Below are 26,470 nucleotides of genomic sequence, written 5' to 3'. Positions count from 1 at the left end.
CTTGTCATCCTTGATCACCGCCCGTGAGATAGGATATGTTTAGTCTTTTCCTATTGGTCTATCTGCTCATAACCTCACCTCATCCATTCTGATGGAGCCGGACTTCACAATTAGTTATTTACAAACTAACTGTTCATAAAATAAATAATCAGGTGACAAAGATGCTCTTGGCTTCCCATCCCTGACGTCAAGCTTATGCGACTGAAACATCGAGCATAATCCAATACAGTGTAAAGATTTTATTGAAAGTCGTGAAGAAAAAGTTATTTTAAATTCTGTGAAGTGAGAAAGATCTATTTGCTATCAATGTTATTGGTATAGGAATAATGTTGCCGAAATATCAAATGAGTGTTAACAATATTATAAGAATTCGACTTCTGTCACAATTGTGACTCAAACATACGGGCAGTATCTTTACAAAGCTACAAAAATATATTTTTTAAAAACTAAGATATAAAAAATTCCATGCATAACCCATAGCCTACGACCTTACATCATGTGAACAATCGTCTTCAATGGGACAACAGTTGTCCGAGCATGTGATGAACGAAAGTGGTTAGTATCGAAAATATCTACACATGATTTTACATCACAACGTTCTGGTGGTATTGAAAATTCACAAGTTATTTTTATTTGTTTAATTGTTCAGAATTTTCATCCATTTAAGGGCGTAGAAGGCGTGCAGGAAGGCAATACTCGTGGTCATAATTCAGTTCCAAAGTTGTCAGGTCGGAGGTGAAAAGTTAAAGGTCATGATCACGTTTGAACGGGGGTCAGACCAGTACGAGGGGAATAGTACTCCCCGGTAGGTGTAGCCATGCTAGGTGTTCTGCAATGGTAAGATAGTTCGTAAAACCGTTGAAGAGTTTTGTAATTCACTGATTTGACAATAGAACAAAGGGGTAGACTACCTATGCAGTAATCAACCAATCACAAACACGATAGCCAGGAAATACTTACAAAGCGGTGGAGCCTGTGTAAAAGCTGTCGCCTAGAGGAGTTGACCCTCGGGAAGACGACGCATCGAGACATCCTGTTGCTGACACTTTGTTGGATTGTGCTGTAACAAAAACGCCACTTTAGATTTTGCATTCGTCATAATAACGACGTTACAGTTTTATGTATTGTCGCTCTACAACTGCTAAGGTCTTTTAGCGACAGCGCTCATTTTACATTTTATAGCCTATCAGATTAAGGATGTAACTACATTTTTACCCGACTTATCCTCACTGCTTTATACAAAAAGAATACAATCGGTTGGTTACCGCTTTTAAGTCTTCGGTTTGACCCGACTTGAAATCGAACCTAGATCTATCAGCACTAGAGCCAAAGGTGATAACCACTCTGCCAAGCTGGTCGCATCTGTTATAACTTGGTAAAACTGACAGTGAATGTCAAATGTTCTTATTCAATTGCTGAGACGCCATCCAAGACTCATACCTCTCTTAAGAAAGCATGACGTAGCAATGAATGCGGCTGCCAGCAAGATGGCTGCCACCACTCCAACGATCACATACACCCAGGCCTCTATTCCATCGGTGGGCACGAGAGAGGACGTGTTTGTCTGAAATATAAAGGTTGATCTTGTGTGATGGTCACGTCTACGAGCCCGATTGTTGTTTCAGTTGTAGGTTTAATTTTTCTAACAAGGTTCTTCAAAACAAAAGTAGGCTACTTAAATTTGCGTCGACACAAATTGTCTAGGCTTGGTTTCATTTTCGTTTAGATAAACAATTCTGTTTCGTTTGTGACTTCGAAACGCAGACGAATATCAATGAAATATGAAAGCTCCGTAAAATTTTATGTGCGTAATCTTGCATCAGCAGATGCTTCAAAGCTGCAATAAAATTTTAGAGCCGAAGATGTGTTTGAAATAAAACTTTTCAATAATATTTTGATTCCAAAACCAAAGTTACTTTGACTTAAAATTTCTTTGTTTCGGTTTTGTTTCAAATTAAGTTTCTTAATGAAGAATCCATTAAAATTGGCTTTGAACATTTTGCCTTCATAGTCTTGCAATTGTAGCCTATATTCAGAGTTTCGTTTAACAATATATGATAAGTTAATAAATATTAACAATAATAACTATCAAAGTAATGTAAGGTAACAAAAGAAAGCAACCCATGAACTTTTTTTGCTTGAAGTGATATTTCTCTCTATGAAAGGAAATGAAGAAAATTGTTCACAAAGAAATTTATTTTTTCCCAGTCGGTAGGCTATGAGTGTAATGTTATTAATGAAGTAGGCTAAGTTACAGTATATTTGACATTGCCGTGTAAACCTATAGCGCCAAGAAGCATGTTTCATCGTGGATGCTGCGCTACATAAATGCTACCCATGCTATTAACAATATTAAGTCGGAAAAGGAATAAGATGCAACCAAATTTTGTCGCAAAAAAATTTCGTATTGAAAATATTTAAGCCCAAGCAATAACGTTCGAAAATTTCATAACAAAATACAATTTTGTATTCCGAAAGTCAATTTAAATTGAAATGAAGACAAGAAATTCTGTACTTGAACGAAGTAAAATATTTACAACATCGCCAGCTTGGTCTGTTCTCAATGAGTCAGTTAAAATTTAAAGGTTGCCACTGCATGTCACCCCACCTCACTAGTGGTCCCGTAGCAGACGTTATTGACTTCAAAGATGCACGATTGGCTCGCCACAGTTACGCCGGTGGCCGGGAGTTCCCCTTCTAGACCAGTCTGCAGATTTTCCTTCGCGATGTTGATCTGGCCAGCCGTATCAGCCGACAAATCGAACTCAACATTGATGTTTCCTGCAAAGCATAGGACAAAATTGACTGCACGTGTTTGCTCAGATGAAAATAGTAGAAAACCTTATGTCATGAAGGCCCTCATCTTTCAGCAATCATGTCACCAATCAGCCTGCATTGCATTGGGTTAATCACACTTTATTTTGGTATACAGAAAACATGCTGCCGTCTTCAGATGGAAGAAGAAGTTCAAAGAATAGGTTCTTGAAGTTTAGATTTAGCAAAGACTGCACAAAAGCGATGGATGGGTGGAATTCAATGCAACCAAGTTCAGTTTGTCACAGGGCAGCATAGAGAGAAACTTACTCTCTTTTTACAACGCTAGACTTCGTATTATTGTACTAGGTCTAGCTCACTCCACACAGGTCAAAATACGTCTCCCTCAAACCACAGTGGATGTAGAAACAATCAATTTTAATTAACTGAAAACTACTTGACTAGAAAATGTTTGATTTCCCCCTATGCGGTATACCTGAGTTTGCCAATCTAGTATTGTACTGTAATAAATTGATCAATGCAACACGTGAAGGCAAATCGATGTATTCGAGTAGCCAACTTGAGTTCAATACTGTAACATCCCTAGAGAGATACCATGCATAGAAAACTTAAAGGTTGAAGCCATTGGAGAAATATCGTGTTTGATAAGTTTCCTCATTAAGTTTAAGGGAAGATGCTTAAGTTCAGTTCAGTGTGTTTTAATTTCTGACCATTAGGCTACAACGAAAACCAATATATGCCAAACATAGCAAAGGTCTATTTTCAAAACAACGGTGGCAATGGCCATGACATATGGCATGAAAAAGTTTACGATGAGGCAGAGGATAGCCTACGATGCAGGGGGGCAGAAACGAAACTAATGAGATGGTCTTTGAAGATGGCAAAACTAGGAGGCAAGCACAGAGTAAGATTACCAGAAGACAATTACAACTTGGCAAGATGCGGAATGAATAGATTGAAGAGGCTCGAACGCTTGGTTGGAAAAACCACAAAGAAAAAGTTGCAACAGTTGGAAGTAGGAACGAAAAAAGATGTCGCCTACATCAGAACGAAGACATGCGCACTGCGTAAAGGCGGATTTGGACACGGGGAGTTTGAAGAGTAAAAGTCATTAGAAACAGTGCAGTCATAATATATAACTCGTGCCGGGAAACTCATCTACAGAAGAAGACAAAGGAGGTTGAATGAATGGATCAAGATAATTTTATTTCGACACTTTATCTGTGATAACACGATACGATGCAAAATGCAGTGTTCTCAACAGATGATGTTGTTTGAGAACAGATATTCTCACCACCAGTTGTAGTACTCGTCCTCAAATTGCTGATGCGCGCAAATGAATCGATGATTTGTGTCACCAGGAAGTTGTATATGAACGTTTCGAACATCTCAGTCGACTCGAAGGTTCGTGTTCTGTATTGGACACCAGCCACCTCGATGCTGCAATGAACAACGTTGAAATGCCAAGTCATGCAACGCACCAATTCAAGCAGGACTTCAAAATAAATAATTTGGATTTATTTCGAAATGGTGAAAACGTTTTCAAAAGTGCACTGCATGATGTCGGCGCACTCTTGTGTGTTGTTCTCACAACAGGAATCCCATCACGGTTGCAGTGGCAATATGCACAAAGATGATTTTGGATGTTGCAAAATTCAATGGTTTAGAATCTTTTGATGTTTTAATGCACTAATGTTCGAAAGGAAAATTTGTTACAACCGGGGTTTGACCAAACACTCTAAAGTTTTAACTCTTTGAAGGTTGGGGGGGGGGGGGCTGTCAATTCAACTTTTTTGTATCAACAGTTGTATCTCTAAAACCAATGGGGCTGCAACTACGAGATTTCTTGACTTCCTAACTTTTATTCACCTCTATTGAACTGAAATTTTGAGCGAATAAAGGTTATTAATTGAGAGATATAAGGCATTTCTCAGCACATCCTCTGAAATATTTCATATTGTTCAAAATTTTCCCACCAGCTGGATGAAAGTAATTAATTTGGCCCATGCCTCGTTAATCCTAACTCGTTAATCCTAACTAATCCTAAATGCATGTTCTTCATTACTCTACCAAAAAATAATGTGTAAACTCACGCTAGAATTTCTTTAATCGCAAAATAATCCTAAGTCATAAGTCACCTCAACATTTCAACGTATATGAGCACTTCTAAAATTCGGATATGCTCAACGCGAATAATTTTACAAAGTAAATACCAAATTTTGAAATCGTGCCTTATAAAATAACAGAGATATCACTCCTAAAGCATAAGAAGAATCGACAGCCCCCCCCCCCCCAACACTGAGCAAGACTCGGCAGCAGTGGCCGAGTGGTTAGCGCGTTGGGCTTGCAGTCGAGAGCCTGCATGTTCGACTCCAGCCACCCGCACTTGCTGTTGTTTCTCTGGGAAAGAAACTTTACGATAATTGCCTCTACCCAGTGATCGATTTCGAGTAATGGGTAGTACCAAATTTAAGTCATAAGTAGAGTAGACAACCGGAAACAGACGTTGTCGTCGGCTGCAGCGTGGGTCAGGTGTACGTCGGAAGGCGTACACCGATGCATAGCGCTCAAGTCCGCTTTCCCGCAATGCAGGATAAAGATAACAAACAAACAAACAAGACTCCAGGAGCCCAATCTTCAAAGGGTTAAGTTAAAATATTTTAGACTTGAATAAGGCTCATAGACGCAGTTAACACACATTGTGGAAGTGGTGCAGTACTTACCTAATTTTTTCCAGAACGTTGGTAGGAAGAGCGATTGTGTCATCCGGCGAATAAAACTGAAACAAAACAATTATTGCCAACTTGATGTGAGGGGCGCCATTTGCGGGGCCGACTAACACAACTTACTTGAATATTGGACAGAAGTAAACAAGCGGATTTTTTATGATCAAAAAGTAAATAGGGGAAGACGGGGCAAGTTGTGCAAGTCCCCGTTTGAAAGGAAATAAAGAGCGTATTGAATCTTTAACGCCATTATTGTATTTTACCTATAGCCTAATGCCTTTGAAGCACGTGAATCGCAGTTATGTTTTTTGCGCAGGTCAGGCTTGATCAACGATATACGGTGTTTAGGTCTTAGGATCTAAATTCGGATGCAAACGAAATTTTGATTTTTTGGATGGACAGTAGAACTAGTCAAACTTTAGCAGTAGGGGTCAGTTAATAGACATATGATGTAGTTGTATTTTCGCAGGTAAAATTTGTTCGTACATTTGTTACTTTTCTTGAAATCTTTTGTTCTTTAAAAAAAGTGTGGATGGGGCAAGTTGTGCATTTGATGACAGGGCAAGTTGTGCAACTGTTCCTGTAAACCACCTTTGTTACAAATACTGTAGCCTATTAGCCATTTTTACATAGTTTCAAAGTCTGGAAATAGTGAATGAATGTAAAAATAGCTGATTTGTTAAATTGTCTGTACTTTTGCTGGCCGTAATATGTTGCTCAACTTGCCCCTAATGTTGCTCAACTTACCCCATAGTGCTACACAGCTTGCCCCATGGTGCTGCACAATTTTCCCCGGAAAAATAATCCGGGGCAAGTTGTGCAATCGTTACTTAAACTTGAATACAGTGCAAAATAATAAATAAAACCAACCAGTTTTTGTCTTAAAACTTGGCTTATTAGCATGTTTTTGAAATGCAATACTTGAGTCTTCGAAAAAGTTAGTGAAATAAAATAAATTAGATTTGAAAAAAACCTGCTCAACTTGCCCCGCCTTCCCCTAAACCTAAACGACGTGGAATTTTATTGTCTTCGAAAATAAAATTTAACCCTAACTAGTTCTTTTCACAAACGCTTTCAACATTGCGGACTTCTTTTACAACAAGTAGTAGGGTCTGAACCTGGATGAAATGACTGGCACCCACTTACCGGGACAGCCAACGAGGTAGTTGTGATGTCATATAAGCCAGGTTCGGTGTAGACGCGAAACTGTAAGTTGTATTTGTGGAAGCTCTCTGTGTTTGACAGCTGCAAGTTGGTTGTGGTTAGCCTTCCAGTGGAGGGGTTGAATATGAAGTTTGTGGTGGCGGTGGAAGCAACCCGGACTGGATCGTAGATCGACGGATGGTCCAGTGACACACTGGCCTTCCATGTGTGACCCTGCATTGAGAAGAACATGAAATTCAATTTTGTAGCAAATTTATATAGTTAGGGCTGCAACAAATTTCAAGTACCCTTAAGTAAAAATCTGGTGGCCTATTTGAAAAAAATAAAGCTTTGTAAATGTTCAATCACAACGGGAAATCCAAGTGATCTGCATTGTCTAATACACCAACAGCATGGTGGACACCAAACCACAGAACTACAAGGAAGCTTCAGGAGTACAAACATAAAGCGGTGGTTGCTTTGCACCACGGATAAATACAAAATAACAGCAATAAACGAAGATATAGGATTACTTCAATTTTGAACCATTTCTACATGTTTGTAGGGTTTTTAGTCCCGGACTAGCCCCCAATGTAGGGTTTTTGATATCTTAAGTCCCAAGAGTAGGATTTTGAGCTATCTGATAGCCGTAATTTTGTTTATAAAAAGGATAATTTAGGCTTTCTGTCTTTTGGTTATTGAGAGACTCTATGTCTCTAGCTACAAAAAGGGTAATTTAGGCTTCTGTCTAGTCTAGGGGTATGATTTCCTACAAAAACTAAACAAGTAAAATGTAATGTTAAATATATTTTATTATTGTTCAAAGTTACAATTTTGCTATTCGGGGAATTGAGAAATTTCCAACCAATTTAATTTATTGCAACGGGTGTCTGAAAAGCGACATTCTCCCGTTGTGAAATTTACCTTCTCGTTTCAAAGTTGTTCAGTCTATTCGCTTTGCAAGTCTGTCTCTGAGAGTGAGCAGTTTTCAATTCCTCGCTTACTTCATAATATACCGGTAAAGCCTTTTTATCAACAATAGCTCTCGTGAGAGTCAAGGGAAGCGATACCGGTTACATAGTTATGTTGCACTAGAAATACAGATGTGTTGAGCCAAATTTCATGTGAGTGACATTTGTTAAATAGGAAGCGTGACCTAAGTTTCGTGAGAAGTTAGGTTTTGAATTTGCAGCGTTGAAAGGCTTTTTGCAATTCTGTTAAGTTTTGGGTTAAATGTAAAAATATGAATTTGTTGGTTAAAAACATGGTACATGTTACATGTTCAAGCCGATGCAAAATGCATTGGCATCAGCCGTGCGATTGTAAGCTGGCTTGGGCGTACTTTGATAAAACACAAGCAAGATTCAAACTTTAATTGACATTGTACTTTGTCTACAATTGCATTACAATTGCAATATCTTTACATGACACGCACAGGGTGCTAAAAATTTCCCGCAAAGGAAATGCTACTTTGGAAATGATATAGTGACGTCATCATGGCAGGTCAGGAAAATAGGGGCTCACAATTTTTTCTATATCCCAGTAAACGATAAAGGAATTGTTTAGAAATCATTCATTGCTAAAATGGAAATCATATAAAATCTTGTGTAACTGGCTACATGACGTATTTAATTGAAATCAGCCGATAACTTCATTTTGTGGTTGTTTTAATGTCTTCAGTTAAATGCAGTTATTTCGATAGTTATGCAATTCCAGTTTTATGAACTAATCTATTTATTATTGCTTAAAAATTAGGCTACTATTCCATGATTATTTCGAAAGCATAAAAAGCAAACACTGGCCATGTCACAATATTTAATACACTGACAAAAATGAACACCATGAATGCCCGGATTTTATTTAATCCAAATTGTATTGTTGGTTATGATTAGGTCGCTTAATACTTTGGATATAGTTTAAATTGTGTAGTTTGCTGCGTGCAACCAGATATCTTATGTAGATCTTCACCGCATTGAACTTAAGCGATCAAAAAATATTTTTTGTTTGTGCCTGATGGTGTGATATGAATTAAAAAAAAAAAATTCGACACAGTGTCGTCTAATAAAGTTTTTGACACTTTCTTTGGTGTGATTTCCGGTGAGCTTGCATTAACTGATGGTGATGCCCTTGTGCATTTTCTTGATGAATGTTCTGCTTAATCACACCAACCTTGTAGCCTATGTTCTCCAGAGGTTCCCCGTTGGAATTCTGCAGTTCCAGAGTGATGGAAATATCGCCTCCGTGCATCACGTAGTCGCTGCTTTCCACGAAAGCGACACTAACAGTTCGCGCCGATACGACGATCGGGATAACGGCAGAGGTGACCGATGTCGAAAGCGGTTGAGAGATCTATGACGCAATGATATCGTTATAATAATAATTGATAACATAATGCCTGACATTTCCTTCAGCTTCCTTGATGTTAAAATAATAACGATTCAACCAACACCTCTAACTGCATTAAAATTGCTATCACGAGCTGAAGCAAGAGGGTTTCAAAGGCATTGTTGCATCTGAAGCTTTATTGGTGGTGATGGGTGAGAGGGTCACAACCCAGACCTGCATCAAGTGGGGACATGAAGCTTTGCAAATCAGTTTTCCTTTATGCTATTTGTTGCCATTTCATCTCTTTCAAATCGACTTTTTATCACCTCAAGTTATAACTGCACGTTTCAAAATAAAAATTGGTACCAGCCACCCACAAATGCAGCCTGACACTCACAAATGTAACCAACCACCCACAAATGTAGCCACCCACAAATGTAGTCGCACACAAATGTAGCCGGTCCTTCAGAAATGTAACCAACAACTCGCAAATGTGGCCACACACCAATGTAGCCAACCACCCAGCAAATATAACCAACCACAAATGTAGCCACACACCAATGTAGCCAGCACCCAGCAAATATAACCAACCACAAATGTAGCCACTCACAAATGTAGCCAGCCACTCACAAATGTAACCAACCACCCATAAATGTAGCCAGCCCTTCACAAATGTAACCAACCACAAATGTAGCCAGTCACTCACAAATGTAACCAACCACCAATAAATGTAGCCAGTACCCAACAAAAATAACCAACTACAAATGTAGCCACACACAAATATAGCCAGCCACTCACAAATGTAACCAACCACCCATAAATGTAGCCAGCCACAAATGTAGCCGGACACTCACAAATGTAACCAACCACAAATGTAACCAACCACCCATAAATGTAGCCAAACACAAACGTAGCCACACACAAATGTAGCCAGCCACCAAAAAATATAACCAACCACAAATGTAGCCAGCCACTCACAAATGTAACCAACCACCCATAAATGTAGCCAGCCATCAAAAAATATAACCAACCACAAATGTAGCCACACACAAATGTAGTCAGCCACTCACAAATGAATGTAAAAGCCACCCATAAATGTAGCCACCCACAAATGTAGCCACCTTCATTAAGCAAAACATTGAACCAATTTGGAGCCGTTCAAACTCAGTCATTAATCTAGCAATAAGATGGCGCTCACTTGGAAATTGATATTGTAGGATCCACTGTGGGTGATGAGCAAGTCACTGAACCGGGCCACTCCCTGCAAAACAAACCACCGATCAGCTAATTGTCGTTACTGGCGAGCTGCTTGATTATCGCAATTCAAATCAAAGCATTTCATCACTAAGAAAATGTCATTTTAGGCTATGTTGTAGTATTTTTTTAATCATAACCCTGCAAAGTATTTCATGTTCTAACAAACTTTTGAAACTTATTCTGTTTCACTTTTTACTTGAAAATAATAATAATAGGACTTTCTAAACTATGAAATCGGTTGTTAATCGGTCACATCAGTCTAATACTACTACCACACTTCAATGTTTGTGAAACCTCCTGTTTCACAACAGAGACTCTCATATTATGTTAGCGAAGTAAATATTACAATTCAAATTTTAAAAGTTATAAGAATACAAATTCTGTTGTTCCTACTGGCATCCATATTAATTCATGAAAAAGATCATTTGAAGATGGTGGCTGTAGAACAAAACAACTTAAAAACTTCAGAGACTAAGACTATTTAAAAAACTACAAAAGTTGGTTAGAACAAAGATTGTCGTTAACCCTCTTGAAGCGAGCTCACGATCCCGCGAGACAAAACTTACGTTGGAAAACATGAGTGACGCTGTTCCGGTCAACTGGGCCGCTGCGTCTGCTTGGGCACCTGACTTGTCCAAGGAAACGGTGACTTCGAAAACTTCATCAAGAGTGTTGACAGTGTTGCCCTGTATAAAATAAACATCACACTATGATTCAATTTCGAACACATGATGGGGTATAGAATATCTTGCTACCACTTTGGGCCATATGTTGCTACCACACTGGCCCATATGTTGCTACCACCCTGGGGCTGGGCCATATATTTCCAGCCTTCTGGCCCATATGTTGCTACCACTTTGGGCCATATGTTGCTACCACTCTGGGCAATGTGTTGCTACCACTCTGGGCCATATGTTACTACCACTCTGGGCAATGTGTTGCTACCACTCTGGCCATATGTTGCTACCACACTGGGCAATATGTTGCTACCATTCTGGGCCATATGTTGCTGCCACCCTGGGCCATATGTTTCTACTGCTCTGGGCAATATATTGCTACAACTCTGGGCCATATGTTGCTGCCACCCTGGGCCATATGTTGCTACCATTTTGGGCCATATGTTGCTACCACTCTGGCCATATGTTGCTACCACTCTGGGCCATATGTTGCTGCCACCCTGGGCCCATATGTTGCTACCACTTTGGGCCATATGTTGCTACCACTCTGGCCATATGTTGCTACCACTCTGGGCCATATGTTGTTACCACTCTGGACCATATGTTGCTACCACTCTAGACAATATGTTGCTACCACTCTGACCATATGTTGCTACCACTCTGGCCATATGTTGCTACCACTCTGGGCCATATGTTGCTGCCACCCTGGGCCCATATGTTGCTACCACTTTGGGCCATATGTTGCTGCCACCCTGGGCCATATGTTGCTACCACTCTGGCCATATGTTGCTACCACTTTGGGCCATATGTTGCTGCCACTCTAGGCAATATGTTGCTACCACTCTGAGCCATATGTTGCTACCACTCTGGGCCATATGTTGCTACCACTTTGGGCCATATGTTGCTGGTACAAACCTCTTCGTCAAGCAGTGTGACAACCGGTTGTTCCGCAAAGGGTAGATATTCTTCTGTGGTTGTAGAAAGTGGCGAAATAGCCATAGACGTAGGAATAGTGAAAAAGACATCCGTGTTGTTAGTAGGATCTGTTGAAAGTTACAAGCCAAGATTTCAATTTGATAAAAGTGTTGAAAGCAGAAGAAGAAATGCCGCTCCATGCAAATGATACGGCCGACCAACGTAGCACCACAAGCCAACATTCTAAGCGATTAAAACTGGGCTTGCGACATGAAATCAATAAAGTAAATAGTGTAATGCAAACTAATCTACAAAAGAAGCAAAATTGCTCTGCTGAAAGATAAAATATTCTAATCCTTACCTGTCGTCCCGTTGTCCGAAGCTTGCGTCACAGACAACGTTGTAACGTTTGCGCCAAGCATGGAAGACAAGCTGCCGGTTTGGTGGGCTACAACAATCTGCAAGTGCGCCAGAGAGTTACGATTGTAACAGGAATGTTTTAAAAAAGTGCAAGTTAAAAACAATCTAAACTCTCAGCTTTTCATAATAATTACTTCAAAATAATTACAAATATAATTACAAATAATAATTACAAATAATTACTTCAAAAAAGAGCTGATATTTTCCGGATGATGTTTAGAAAATGATTGGAATAAAAATAAACATCCAAAATGATTGAAAAAATATATAAAGTGTGAAGCCATTGGTTGACAGTGGAAGAAACACACACTGTTCTGAAGTTCTGCAGCGATGAAGTTGACGGTTCCATAGTAAATTATTTTCGCAAAATCGTTGTTTCGCTTCACTTGCAAAAATTTCTTGCGACAGCTCACTCCCTTCCAAAGGGCATTAGTGGACACACCTAACAAAATGAGACATCACATGTGGCCACTTACGACTGTTGACCCATCGTTGAGCAGTGCAGCGTTGTAAGCTGTGTCGTTTACTGCTGTGGCGTTGCGGATCTCGTCACTGTACATGATTGTGTACGTCACTGTGTCACTGCTAATCATAAAAAAACAACAGCGGTCAGTTGCATTAACAGGTATCTTTGACACAACAGTCAAATTACCGTTGTCATAGTGACTTAAATGTGAATTCGCTAGATTAAATGACATCTCTGAGTCAGACTCGTCTCGATGCAAACGCCTTTCACCGTTTTCGCAGTCAAACTAATCATGAAGCTTTGTTAGACGGTGCTGCTTGAATAGTTTGCACCAACCACACATCTTCATCACTAGATGGCTAGCATATGTTTGCTTTTACCTGGTGTCTCGCTTTCGTCTTCTAGAATCAGTCTCCCGCACCACTTCCACAATCCGTATCTTGTATGAAGGAACTCCAAGAAGGCTGCTCAAACACACGCGTTACACACTATCAACAATGCAATCGAAGGATGGCTGCCTTCATTTATGTTTGCTTGTTTATTAAAGATATTAACGCAACAGCACATTTTAGTGTAAACGAACATCTAGTGCATGTACTTCAATTGGCTACTTCTGCTGCGTAGGCTATCAATCTTAGCAAAGATTTGATCTGACAGGACAAACAAAACCATGAAGACGCTTGAAGTATCTACCTTCCAAAAATAGATATGTTTTTGTGGTAGTTTAAATCTATAAAATGAACTGATTCTATTTGAATAAGTATTTTCTAATGATCCCCCTTTTAGGGTAAAACAGGCAGTAGAGGTTTTAGAGAGTAGTAACTACTGTATATTTGATGTAATTTGCTCTGCTAGGCTTTTTGCTTAGCAATGAGCACTTTTTGTAGTAGGCTACTAATAGTATTTTTTGTTTATATAATGAACTGTGTGCTTGCAAAATATAACCATACGTGGTCAAGACACAAAGTTATTAGGTACCTTTATTAGAGTTCAAGGAGCACACACCTTCGTTTGCTAAGTTATTTCTTCACAATGCACAGCAGAAAATCGTACACGCACTGTGGTCATTGAACGATTGCCCCTATGTTGGAAAGACTTACTTTGCGAGGTTGGAAACCAGTTTTTCTCCAAAGAAATCATCGACCGAAATCGAGGGAAATCCGAATGCAAGAAAGACGGCAGGTACCGTCACAATGTCGATAGGCTCCGGGCCGCGTAGGGTCACGTAGAGAAGTTTCGTTCCCATGTCCATGTAGTTTGCTCCGTGCACACCTAATTGTTGCAAAGAACATTTGTTGAGTGCATAAGACGATATAAATCGATGGCGTTTACAAACCTATCTTGGATGTCTACAATGTTGTTTTAGGCATTCATCCTTTCCTTGCAAAATTATTTTGGCAAGGTCTTCATGCCACATCACTAACCATACAAGCTTTTTCGTTCGACAACAAAATAATTTTTCGTTGAATGTCACATTTGTATCCTAAATGTTAATTTTAGTGAAGATTCTGCACATAACTATTTCGCTGTCTCATAAGTCTATTTTAATCTCTGATGTATATTCAGTCAAAGCCCCCAAAGCAACAAGTCCTAATGACCAAAGCAAAGCATTCCAACAAATGCTGTTTCTCAAGAAGTTTAACCCTATCTGTAGCGACACGGGGTTTTATGAGGACGCCCCACTCTAGTAGTGAAATATTTCTCAGAAGGAAATATGCTAGAAATTTGAAATTTCTTGACATTTAGTTTTTGTTCTTTGCGAATTTTCTAAACCTAAGCTGGTCATTTTTCTACCTTCTTGCCTTTCACAATAAGCATTTCGTCTCAGGTGGCTAGACATTTTCGTGCAATGCTAGATATATATATGCAGAGATGCACGTATACGCCTTAAATTCTACGCAGCAGACTTGCGGCGTAGACTTTTTGTTTACGCTAACGCTTGCGGCCACATTTTTTTGGATAGTTTGCGCTTGAGGCTACGCCGTAAAGTTTTTGCGGTTTTTTAGCGCATAGCGTCAACGTATACTTTTTAATATATTTTTTTCGCTACAACACGCCAATACCTTCCAGCGCTGCAGTTGAAGGAATGTTTTCAATGGGCAAAGACATATTGAAACCAAAACACAGCAAAATGTCAGATGAACACTTTCAGATGCTTGTGTTTCTTCGTGGAAATTCAAAATAAAATTTGTTTGTTTCGAGTGGTTTATACCGCGTGAATGTTTGGCACCTAGCAAACAAAATTAGTTTACGCTAGTGTATGCGCTGACGCCGCCAACTTTTTTTACAAGTTACGTTGACGCATACGGCGTATGGTTTTTCGAACGTTTGCGTTTACGCTGACGGCGTCAATATTTTTTGTATGCGCGTACATCACTGTAGTTAATGTAAACAATGAAAACTATTAATATTACAAAAAGTGCTCAATGCCAAGCAAAAAGCAAAGCAGAGCGAATTAAATCAAATATATTTATTACTATCTAAACCCTTGACAGCCTGATAAGGACCTTCTGATGATCCTCCTTTTAGGTGAAACAGGCTGTCAAGGGTTTATAATAGATAGTAATAACTATATTTGATATAATTTCATTTAAGTGCAATATCAATGTTAGTGAAATTACTTTGAAATGTAAAAACGCCCAAAAATGCCTTAAATTTATGAGAAAAAGTAATATTTTGTTTAGTTTAGCATTACTTTATGTTATAATTCAAAAATTTCAAGTTTGAAGCTATTTTTGGGAAACTAGAATAAAAACCGACTTTCTGACGTCTTTTCATTTCAAACACTTTATTTCAATAAATTTGTTGGGTAAGAATGTAATTTCTATACGCACAATACTCATGGCTATTATCTTGTAAAATATTTCGGCTGTGTGATTTTCATAGCTCCCGTTATTAGCGATTAATTAGCATGGGGCTAAGATAGCCCGTGACGTGCTTTCCGCGTACGAAAACAGCTCGTATCAAGATAGGGTTAAACAATTTGCGAACTTTATCAGACCAATGTAGAGTGGATGAGGAAGTATCAACATCGCGATGAGTGGTTTGTTATATCACAATGTGCGAGCTTCTGACTGCTGAACAAACAGAAGTTTATCATACCACGCAATGTCGCGAAGAACTCACCAGAATCTATCGGGGGCTTAAACATTCCTTGGTTCAAGTTAGTCGCCGGTTGCAGAGTCCAGAAATCGTTTGTTGCGTCATAAATCGAATTTTGAGGATGAATGTAAAGTCCGGATTCAGCGCGGATGACGTCAAGTCTCTCTGGTCTGGCGTACCTGGTAAAACAAGAACAAATAAACAACCAACCAAGAACAACCCGTTTAATGACCATGGAACAAATAAGACACAGATGGAGATTTACGCAGATGATTTTGGTTTGTTTGTAACAGACAGTGGGAAAACAGGCGCTCTTCCAAGCAACTTCTAAGAGTGCCAATGCAAACCAAACGTGGTCATTTCTTTAAGCAAGCCAATGACTATTTCCAAATTTTGATGAAACAGCTTATGACAGTGTCTCTCGTGTTACGAAGCTTACCAAATAGCCACCCGCATGGTGACGCTATTGTCAACGTTGAGAAGATGCAATCGAAGATGCTTGGGAGCGTATCCAGTAAAGAAAATGTCAAAGTGGTTACCACTTGCAACAATGGTGTAAAAAGTTGAGATGCGCTTCTGGCAAGTGTAGCCTGCGCACCAGCCGTGATCTTGCGGTCCTGCGTTGTTCAAGTGAAACGTCATCACTAACTTTAAGTTTGCATTTGTTCAAATTTAAGTTGAAAATTTAAAAAGGGAAAGATCGTAGTGAATAGTATTTGTGGTAACTGCCCAGCCATCCGTCAATAAATATTCAGGTTAGATCACGCCCTGGTTTTTAACCAGCAAATGAGCACTGAGCAGTGCAACTCCCCTTCAGCTTTCATGAACGACTATCCAAGTAAACATTTGCTGTCTGCGATGCAAACCTACCGTTGTTGAGGTCGATGTATCTGTTGCCCAGCAGTGCAACAGGCGATAGTCGTCTCAGCTCCGTGTCTTCGTCCATGCTTTCAATGACGAGCATCTCGTAGTTCAAAGCGTCGCTACCATGACAATCGTAAGCCTGCCACGTGTCCTTGTATGTGCATCCGGGAGAGCGGATGATACCTGCAATTGGCAATGTGATGTCACAAACAAGCCCGCGATGAACTCCATTTCACTCCATATCTGCGAATACTTTTCAATCAACTTCTATTCAGGAAAGCTTTTACTAAAACGTTTTACCTCGTTTGTCTGCAATATCGGACACGGGAATGCGCGTTCCATCTGTGGCCGTGAGCAAGGTTTTCGGAATGCGGTAATCTCCGAGCCCTCTCGATATCTCGCTAGGATCGTCCCAGCCAAACTCAGCCTGTGCATAAACAATTGGATGAATAACTCGCCTGTATTCCCTCAAGCTGGGTTTTAAACTCCTTAGTTTGTTGCTCAACTCATTGAGCCTTTGATAGTTTGGACGCTTCAATTTATACTACATAGAAACAATTGACGAGCCTTCACCAGTCTATCGGTTATAATCATTCATCTTCATAATTTGTTCGGTCGATTTTGAAGTTCGATAACTTTATTGATATTCTCCCTTCACAGCTCTCGATTTCTCACAACCTCCTTTAGATTTTCCATGCCTATCCATGTCAATCGTCACTGTGTCAAGCCACCTCGTTTTGGGACGTCTTCCTCCGCTGACCAAACAAAGTATGATGTGTTTTTCCAGTGATGTGCTTTTCATGATGTGGCCAAAATAGGAAAGTTTCTGTTTGACTATTCTAGCTTCTAAGGATATATCCGATTTAATTTGGTCCAAAATATGTTATTTTAACTGTCCAAGGAACTCGCAGCGTTCTTCTCCAACACCATCAATCAATTTGTAGGGGAAAGTGGTGTAACGTGGACCAGTGTGTAATTTGGACCAGTCCCCTAACTCAAAAAATAAAAATCGTTTTGTCAGTATTTTTGAACAGCTTGAAAGAAAAAATAATAATAGCCCGGATGTGAAAAACTCAGCTCATTAGGTTTAGAAACGTGGACGGGAGATTGGAATTTGTGGTTTTGGGTATGCTGATGTTATTTTGGGGAGTTGGTTGCTAAGTGCTGAGACGTTATTGGCATGACGTTTGAGTCTGATATGATGTTGGTATTATCTTTAACCTATAAGGAGATGTTGTGCTCAATTACAAGACTTGTAACCAAGTGTGGAAGTCATAGTTGGTAATTTTTAACAGTGCATGACAATGTGTAATTTGGACCAGTCATCTCACCTATGCAGCATCGCGTCAGTTCAAAATTCCCAAAGCTGTAGTGTTAAAACATGTCCATAACACGCTACCAATAAATATGCTACACAAGTGTCAAAAACCATTGGTCGACAACTTGATCTTCCCGAAAATATTGAAGATCAACTGGTCAAACATGTTTTGGAAATGGAGTGAAGATTTTATGGTTTAGGGGCCATAGATTTAAGAAAGCTTGCATATGACATTGCGTCTGCCAATAATATCAATACCCGCTTCAACAGTGAAAAGGGTCTGGCTGAAAAAGATTGGCTTAAGGGATTCTTGAACCGTCATCCAGAAGTTTCATTTCGAAGACCTCAAGCAACTTCAGTTGAAATTACATACTCCAATGGTCCAAAATACACACCCCAATGGTCCAAAATACACACCATATGTGTAATTTGGACCATTTTTGAACATTTTTTATTGCTTAATTATTCTGTATTTTTGTATTGTGTGTGATTTATATTTTCTACACTGGTTTGCAAGTACCTAGACTGAATCTGGGGAAAAAATAATACACATTGACCGGAAGTTGGCTGAGTTGTGCTAATTTTTCTTTAAGGGGTTCAAAATACACACCTTTCCCCTACATAGTTTTACATTAAAAATAACGCCACCTTATCAACTCAAGTTAATTATAATACAAAGACTTTGACATCGGTATGAAGCTACCTGGGGAACCACCGCCCCTCTTCCTCCCAGGAAGCCTCCATCCAGGTCCTTAATCAAAACCTTCTTCATCCCGTCGCACTCCATATCAACGCAGTCCGATGGGTTAATTTTCCTAGAAAAAGGTTTAAAAATTGAAGTCACCCAGTTTGAGATACTGTAGCTCAACAATATTGAACCGGGATTTCTTATTCTTCTTTGATTGAGCTTCTGAGGTAGAGGGCCTACTTTTTACAACTCCAGGTTCACGATATTTCGGGACTACACTGAATTTCATTGTTAATGCAGTTAGACTACTTAGTTTATAGATTATCATGGCTACGGTCACGGTTGGTACGATTCCTTTTCTTACAGGCGCAAGGCACAGGGGTTAAAAATTGCTGTGCTTGCCCGCACAACTGCTTATATTTGGTTGGTTTTGATGAGAGAAAGAAATGTGTTTTATTTGCCCTTCCAGCACGAGAAGAAAAAATCGAGTAATTACGCAATAGAACACATAACAATGCATAAAGAACTGGCAGCAGCGAATAATTTTGTGGTTTTTTAGTCGAGGTGCTGCCTAGAAACCATCTCGCAATCCGCCGATTGGTCGTAATACTCGCAAGTACAGTAAACTGACTGTTCACTAACTTTAGACTTGGACGATTAAAGAAAACTTTGCTCGCGTCTTCCACGTCTAAAATAGTAGATCCCTGGATGATGGTGGGGTGGAAGATGTCCTCATTCGCGGGGTTGGTGTAGAAAACAACATCTCTTGTACCGTCGCTGTGGGATTTGTAGCTCTGGGCGTGAAGACCTGAGGTCGCAATGTAAAAAGTATAGATGAGGCGCAGCCAACTTAACATCACGATGATTATATTGGATATTCTGCAGTTTTTGTAAGGAAAGTTTTCAATCTAATCAAAGTGTTTTGGAATATTACTTTGTCCACGTCATTGTAGAATTGTGTGGATTACAAAAGATATGATCAACTTTATCAATTACTTTTCGAACAAGTCATTGACATGTTTCGCTATATATATGCATATATAAACAATGAAAACTATTAATACTACAAAAAGTGCTCAATGCCTCATATCCTGGTATAGCATGCCTTTCCAAATGCCACTTTTGTAAATTTATCCTACATATCATATACTGTATTACTATATTATACATTAACATATCTTACTATATGTATAATATATCTTATATATTACCCCCGACCGGATAAGGATGATGATTACTATCTGTACTCTTCCATGAATAAGCTACTATACCATTTTGTATAATTTAATATTTGCCAGATAAGAATATATCACTAAGTTACTACCAGCTTGCATCTAACTACTCCCTGATTATTATAAGCTATTATGTTCGTTCAGAGGATCGCTTGACTTTTCGTAAGATTATTATTTAGGTTGGTTTGGAAAAGATGCTTGAAACAACTCAGACACTACATCCTTCATCGGCACTACCAAAGAATCTCCACCTCTCATTAGCGATACCAAAAACACTCCATCCCTCATTGATGCTATAAAGATGATTCAACTCTTATTAGAAATACCAAAAACACGCTGCTATATCATCATGCTTCTTATTCTCTTACATGTGCAGGAAATTAATTTAAAAAACAAAGCTTTTTTAACTATTTTATCTTGATAATGAGCTGCCATATTATGTATTTGTTCTGCAATATATAGGCTACTTAATATCGTTGCTGCGAACACTTTTTTTCTGTATGAAATCTGTAAATAGTCCTTGTTTTGATAGTCCGTTACGTAATTTCAATATGTGTGTGTAACTGTGTATATTAGTTTGTTTTTGTGATGTTGGGTTCAGTCGTGTTCTCATTGCTTTAACCCTATTCGGACTAACGGGTGGACGGGTTCCGTCCATACTAAAAATTTCATCGATTAAGTAAAAGTTACTGGCTCAAATTAGCTGAAGTATTATGACTTTTCCTAAAAATTATTCATCTTTGTTTTAGTAATAAAATGATATTTTTATGTGGTATAGTTTTTTGGTTATCAGCAGTTTTTGACACCCTACTCCTAAAATTGCCAGGTCATCTGAAAAACTTTATCATCTTGTACAAGCAAGTTAGCAAACATTTGTATCGTTTTGTGCTTTCCAAGATTTACTGCGTGACCTACATGACTGCTGACCATTTCGGATTACATGCATGACTGGACCGTGTGCCTTTAACGAAGATATTAGCGATTTCAGGAGATTATGACGGAGACATCAGAAAAATTAAAAAAAAATGACTACTTTTAGCAAAAAAGCAATAGCAAAAAACTGGTAGAGTATGTGTGTCCACTTAAAATTTTAACCAGTATGTCAATAATTTTGCTTTAACTTTGCGAAAAAAGCAACCTCGTAACGTTTTTATATCAAAAGTTATTAGCAAATGAAAGTGTGGATGGAATAAGTCCACACGTCAGGCCATTACCTCACAAAAATAGCTTAGTCCGAATAGGGTTAAGAATTGGCGCTCCAGTTGTTCCAGGAACGAGGAGGCGACTGATTCTTAACTAATTCATCAACTTATTTTAAAGTATCAGGTTTGGTGGCCGTGCTTAACTATATTTATTGATGCATATACCGCAATATTAGATCCTTTCATGCACGTCTTAAACCATTAAGGTTTTGCCACCTTTTCCTTTTGTTAGTTTTGTTACTGTATTTCTTTTTCACAATATCATTTCTTTTGCATTCTGACAAAGAAAAATAAATTGAATGAATTGAGTTGCCAAGCAAAAAGCAAAGCAGAGCGAATTAAATCAAGTATAGTTATTACTATCTAAACCAGTGCTTCTTAAACTTTTTTAGTTTTGTTCACCCCTAGCATCTATCTCCAGATTTCATTCACCCTGGTCTCATGATCAGGGTTGGAAAAAATGTTTAGCTTCCTGGGAATTTTTTAGCGAAGAAATTTTCTGCGGTTTATAATCACGATAATGATGTTATAATTACACAGTTTAGTTTTCTGGCGAAAAGCCTCACGCAAAAAATATATTATAGACGTCCATCTGTAGCTTCATAGTTCCAATAAACAGTCTTGGTATCGTATTTTATTCGTAAGCAGGCATGGCTCACTGTTTGTGTCTGATGTGCCCACTTTGATCGGAATAAATTGGAACAACAATAGCCTAATAGGCTTAATAAATTAGACACCACATGCTTAAACCTTAGATCCACTGACTCACTGAGTCACCGTGTGAATGTCATGAAACAATAATACGACATCACGAGCCGCTTGTTACGTGCGGTACTTGACAAGTTGACAATAACAACACTTCATGCTCGAACGGGTTGATAGTATGTGCATTGTGCATGAATAGCAAATACCAGTAATCAATTACAAAAAGCGATATAGGCATATGGCACAAAAAACGGCCAGACGGCTGAATGCACAACAAGTTTCGCTGAGTGAGAACACAAGACAATGCGAAAATTACTTCTGTAACCTACAAAACAACCAGTCCGCTGCACGAAGAATAACGAAATGCATTAATTAATTTGACAACAAAATCAAAATTACGACGCCAAAACAGCTGTTTTTGTAAATCAAAGAAACCGCAAGCAAGTTTTGCCCATGCGAAATTAATACAAATTCACTACCGGAACATAAAGGATGGTGACGATTTCTTGTTGTTTGGTCTATATACCACAGCAGACACTTGGTACATTTTCGAGTGAACGTCATTAGTACTAAAATGCCATGGTTTTCCTTTGAAATTTAGATTAAGAGCCTGTTTCACGATGCTATTACACTTGCTTATGTGTGGCCCATTCCAGTGAATGAGCAGCTTGTCGCTAATGTCTTTATTTATTTTTTTATTTGTGGATGTTTTTGTAGAGCTTCGGTAGAGAGTTTGTCTTGTTGAACCATAGGCATATGAAGCCGAGCAACGTGATCAAGTTTTTGTACCTCCGCAAACATTTCGAATTTTTTCAACGACACTTCCCAATTCCCATGCTTTTTACGACGCTTTCGGGCGGACTACTGCAATATATTTGTGCAATTGAGCTAAGAACATGCTCAGCTCTGAGGTACCAGTTGGAGGTTGTAAATACGCAGTGATACGAATCTGAGTCGGAACTGCAGTGTGCCAGCAAATTACGATGACGGTGAATGAAAAACGTTAGTAACGTGATTTTTAAGGAAAAAATTTTCGCGAATCGACAAATTTCCCGGAAATGTCATTCCCGGATTCCCTATTTTTCCAGGCCTGCTCGTGATATGATAAAACTATCTCGTCTATATATAACAAAATATTTTTGTTATATATTTTTATTTAATGTTTATAAAAAAAATATTGAAATTTATAAAAAGAACAATTAGTTTTGATTAAATCATGAAAAACTTAGAATTGATTTTGTTTTCGGAAATTCTCATTTGTTCACTGAACAGGTTGAACACCCGGAATATTCGCCCTGTTCGTAAGCTATCATCCATTTCTGACTGTCACAATCAAGGTGCAATGTCTCACGATGGCTTGCTTTGTATCTTCAACGAGCGTGTTGTTTTGGTTGTAGAATTCTGGTGCGATGTGTTATTATCGGTTATGACCTGAAGTAACCTCTGATTACAAAATCTGTATTATGTAAAACGTGTTTTCTGGAATCATTTTCCCTACGTGACATTCTAGAAACTTCTGTTGTTTACATTTAAATGCTGCTTGATAGAACAATGGTTCTTTATGATGTAACCTTACGTAACCTTCTCGAAGTTACTGGACTGAACAACCAACTATAAATAGTGGTGTAGTTTGTGTAATGTTTATTATTATTATTATTATGATTATGAGAGTTGTGCTATGAGTTGTGGATTGGTAGTTGATGCAGAAATTATTGGTGATTGAGACTTGAAGTAATTGAATACAAGTAGATGAGAATTGGTGCTGATATAAATTGTGTTCGAAATTAGAGTTATTTGAGAAGCCGTTCGTTAAAGTCCTTCAAGAAGTCAGATTATCATTTCACTAGTAGAATTATTCGACATTTAATTGACTGCTTTTCGGTTTGACCCATTAAACTACGTCATTGAACCTTTCCAAGTCTTTTTCCTGGTAAGAGATAGAAAGAAATCGTGACACTGACGGTTTACCCCTTTTGTTTGGTTCACCCCTGCACAAATTTTATTCACCCTGGGATGAACCATTCACCTGTTTAAGAAACACTGATCTAAACCCTTGACAGCCTGTTTCACCTAAAAGGATCATCAGAAGGTTCTTATTCAAATAGAATAATGGTATTACTGCCAACCTTGCCAAAATGCTCAAACTGCAAGCAGTGAGCTTTGCGCAATGCATAGCAAGGTGCCTCCAATAAAGTGCTCAATCGGCGTAAGCCAAGAGCGTCCATAACTAATGGTAGGAAAGAACCTAAGTTTACAACGAGAAACAACAATTACAATTGTTTGAATGCTTAAGCCATTGTTAAAAAAGCACTCAGGCGAACAACTACGATATCCCGTATTATAAAAACAAAATTACTATTCAATTTCCTCTTTCATAGTCTTTTACATTACATCATCATTATTATCATCATCAGCCATTTGCCCCTTCTTTAGTAGATGGGGCCTTGTGTTTGTCCCCGCTGGTAGGGGTCAGCCAGTTTTGCAGCCCCAGCTGTACATGCTGCATTGCGTTAGAAACAAACATAGCTGTATTTTAAAGTATAGGCATTTACCCAATAAGACAACTCAGATATGACGATAAAAGGAAATGACTTTCACAATACAATTTTTATGACTTTAACAATATTTCGACTCAAACCTTGTCATACCGCGTGTTTAAATTATTGTGCATATAATTTGCTATATTGTAGCCTAATGATTATACCACTCTTTTCATACTCAAACATGCAGTGTGTCCCTGGCACACTGTAAACAAATTAATAGACACCGGACGAGCAAAACCGCGTCATAAACAACTTCCATCCCATGTCATGTCCTCTGTGATTGTCTAAATGCAATGGAGGTTGAATAATTACTGTTACTCGTAAAACCACAAACAAACTTCCTACCTGTAATTTTTAGTAATCCTCTAATTGTTGGATACTTGAGATTGCCGTGGAAAGGCTTGAACGGGGCCCCATTGCTGGAACTCTGAAACAGGGGAAGCATGATACAGGTCTTGCCGTCAGTGGGCGTTCGAGGGGCTGTTCTGTCTGGCCTGTAACAGTCAAAAAAAAATTGTCAAGTTAACTCAAAAAAAAGATTTTAACCTTCTGGACACGGTTGTTATAATGCAATGCTTGGTGACTTATAACACGCAAAATTACTAAAAGGATATTGTCTGAAATATAACATCATGCAAATAGCGACGTTGTAAAAAGGTGGCCATGCACGTTTGTATAAAAAGCCTGCTTGGATTTAACATCATCTTGGAATAAACAATTTTTTAGGTTTGTATGTTCATTTATTCATCACTAAATCTTTGCAATTAAACTTTTACAAAACTTGCTCAAAACAAGTGGTTCTCAACTTTTTTTCAGCACAGAGGCCAAGTTCAAAACCTAAATTTTGTAAAGGATCGCAACAGAAAAAATGCAGTTTAATGTGAAACTTAATGTTGGCTTTGACTTTTAATAAGTTTCTTAAAACGAGGGCAATATTGAAAGATGCAGTACTCAAAAGCCGGTTGAAATTATGGTTCGTTAATCGGTTGTAATATTTGGATTTAATTCTAATCGTTTTGCTGAAAGCTGCTTCACACACGTAAGTTATGTTGAACCAATTGCAGAGGCACTTTTTCTGTGCATTGGCTATCAAGTGAGGATACTTCCCTCTGGGGCGACTCCAAAAGTAGATGATCACATTTGAATGCTTGTGTCAGCTTCACATCTGACTGTAAATCTAGCAGCTCCAGCTGAGTATCATTGGAGGGTGGTGGTTACGTCTATTGCTGTAGGTAGGCTATTGCAAATATTATCATCAACATATATATAGCCTATCACTTTTGTTGTATCTTGAATGAAACGCAAAGTGAGAAATTGCTCGCAAATGTAAAAATCTGGCGTAACTTCCCTGATAAACTAATTGCTCTGTATCCGTGAAACGTGGTTTCAAAGCAATTTCTTTGCTGGCACGCAAGTTATGTAACCAACATTTGTTCGCGCCATTTTGGGCAGTTCTTCCAGCACAAATAATATTTTGCTGCATTGTTGAGGGTCGTAGGAAGAATGGTTAAGCCCCGCATGCGGCCCATGGGTCTTGGTTGAGAATCACTGCTTTAAAGCATTGCTCTTTTATAAGGAAAATTTTCACATTTATCAATAATGGATTATCAACGTTTTGTTTTTTGCAGACAGTTTTAACACAAAGAAAACTTGCAAGTAAAACGTAACCACTGAGTCATCTTATTTTGAAGGTTAATTTTAGCTAACTCCCTATATGCAGCTGTTTGTAACTTGAGTAATGTATGAAATGATTGTAAATGTATAAAAATAACTTCGAAAATGAAAATTAGATTAACCGTATCTGTTACTGCTTCCTTTTGGCGGCAAGAGTTACTGGCCGAGACCATCAGCCATCTGGCATAGACCTGCATACGTCTCTCTTATTGCTAGTTACTCCGTCGGCTTATATCAAATAACAACGGGAGAAAGTATGTTGGTCAATAGGGTGCGGTGAAAAATTAAAATTTTAGAATTTCAACAAAAAGTATGTCTTAAATGGTGGCCCTACACCTAAAAACATGTATGATGGTGTTTTGGAGTTGTTGCACCCCTAACTGTCCGTGCAACCTTGGAAAGCTGTATGCGGGGGCCCCAAAATCATAAAAAATAGCA

The 26,470-nt window shown here is 38.6% G+C and overlaps 1 protein-coding gene across 1 annotated transcript in view; it reads right to left on the bottom strand.

Annotated features, from left to right (window-relative positions):
* Positions 1-224: 224 nt before the first annotated feature.
* Positions 225-26,470, bottom strand: part of LOC145784891 (fibrocystin-L-like) — a 100,597-nt gene continuing 74,351 nt past the window's right edge. Inside the window, exons 69-90 of the mRNA XM_082596729.1 lie at positions 24,704-24,852; positions 19,319-19,484; positions 18,692-18,803; positions 16,971-17,097; positions 16,677-16,853; positions 16,246-16,423; positions 15,831-15,985; positions 13,805-13,976; positions 13,085-13,168; positions 12,715-12,823; positions 12,180-12,276; positions 11,819-11,946; positions 10,793-10,912; positions 10,168-10,230; positions 8,814-8,993; positions 6,648-6,878; positions 5,499-5,554; positions 4,070-4,215; positions 2,609-2,781; positions 1,441-1,564; positions 961-1,060; positions 225-829 (exon numbers count right to left, since the gene is read on the bottom strand). Coding sequence (XP_082452855.1) covers positions 757-829; positions 961-1,060; positions 1,441-1,564; positions 2,609-2,781; positions 4,070-4,215; positions 5,499-5,554; positions 6,648-6,878; positions 8,814-8,993; positions 10,168-10,230; positions 10,793-10,912; positions 11,819-11,946; positions 12,180-12,276; positions 12,715-12,823; positions 13,085-13,168; positions 13,805-13,976; positions 15,831-15,985; positions 16,246-16,423; positions 16,677-16,853; positions 16,971-17,097; positions 18,692-18,803; positions 19,319-19,484; positions 24,704-24,852 — 2,920 coding nt within the window. The 3' untranslated portion in view covers positions 225-756. The remainder of the gene's footprint in view (positions 830-960; positions 1,061-1,440; positions 1,565-2,608; positions 2,782-4,069; positions 4,216-5,498; positions 5,555-6,647; positions 6,879-8,813; positions 8,994-10,167; positions 10,231-10,792; positions 10,913-11,818; positions 11,947-12,179; positions 12,277-12,714; positions 12,824-13,084; positions 13,169-13,804; positions 13,977-15,830; positions 15,986-16,245; positions 16,424-16,676; positions 16,854-16,970; positions 17,098-18,691; positions 18,804-19,318; positions 19,485-24,703; positions 24,853-26,470) is intronic.

This window comes from Aplidium turbinatum, chromosome 15, assembly GCF_918807975.1.
Source record: "Aplidium turbinatum chromosome 15, kaAplTurb1.1, whole genome shotgun sequence".
NCBI lineage: Eukaryota > Metazoa > Chordata > Ascidiacea > Aplousobranchia > Polyclinidae > Aplidium > Aplidium turbinatum.
The sequence above is the reverse complement of the archived record's forward strand: the minus strand, read 5'-3'. Positions and strand labels throughout refer to the sequence as shown.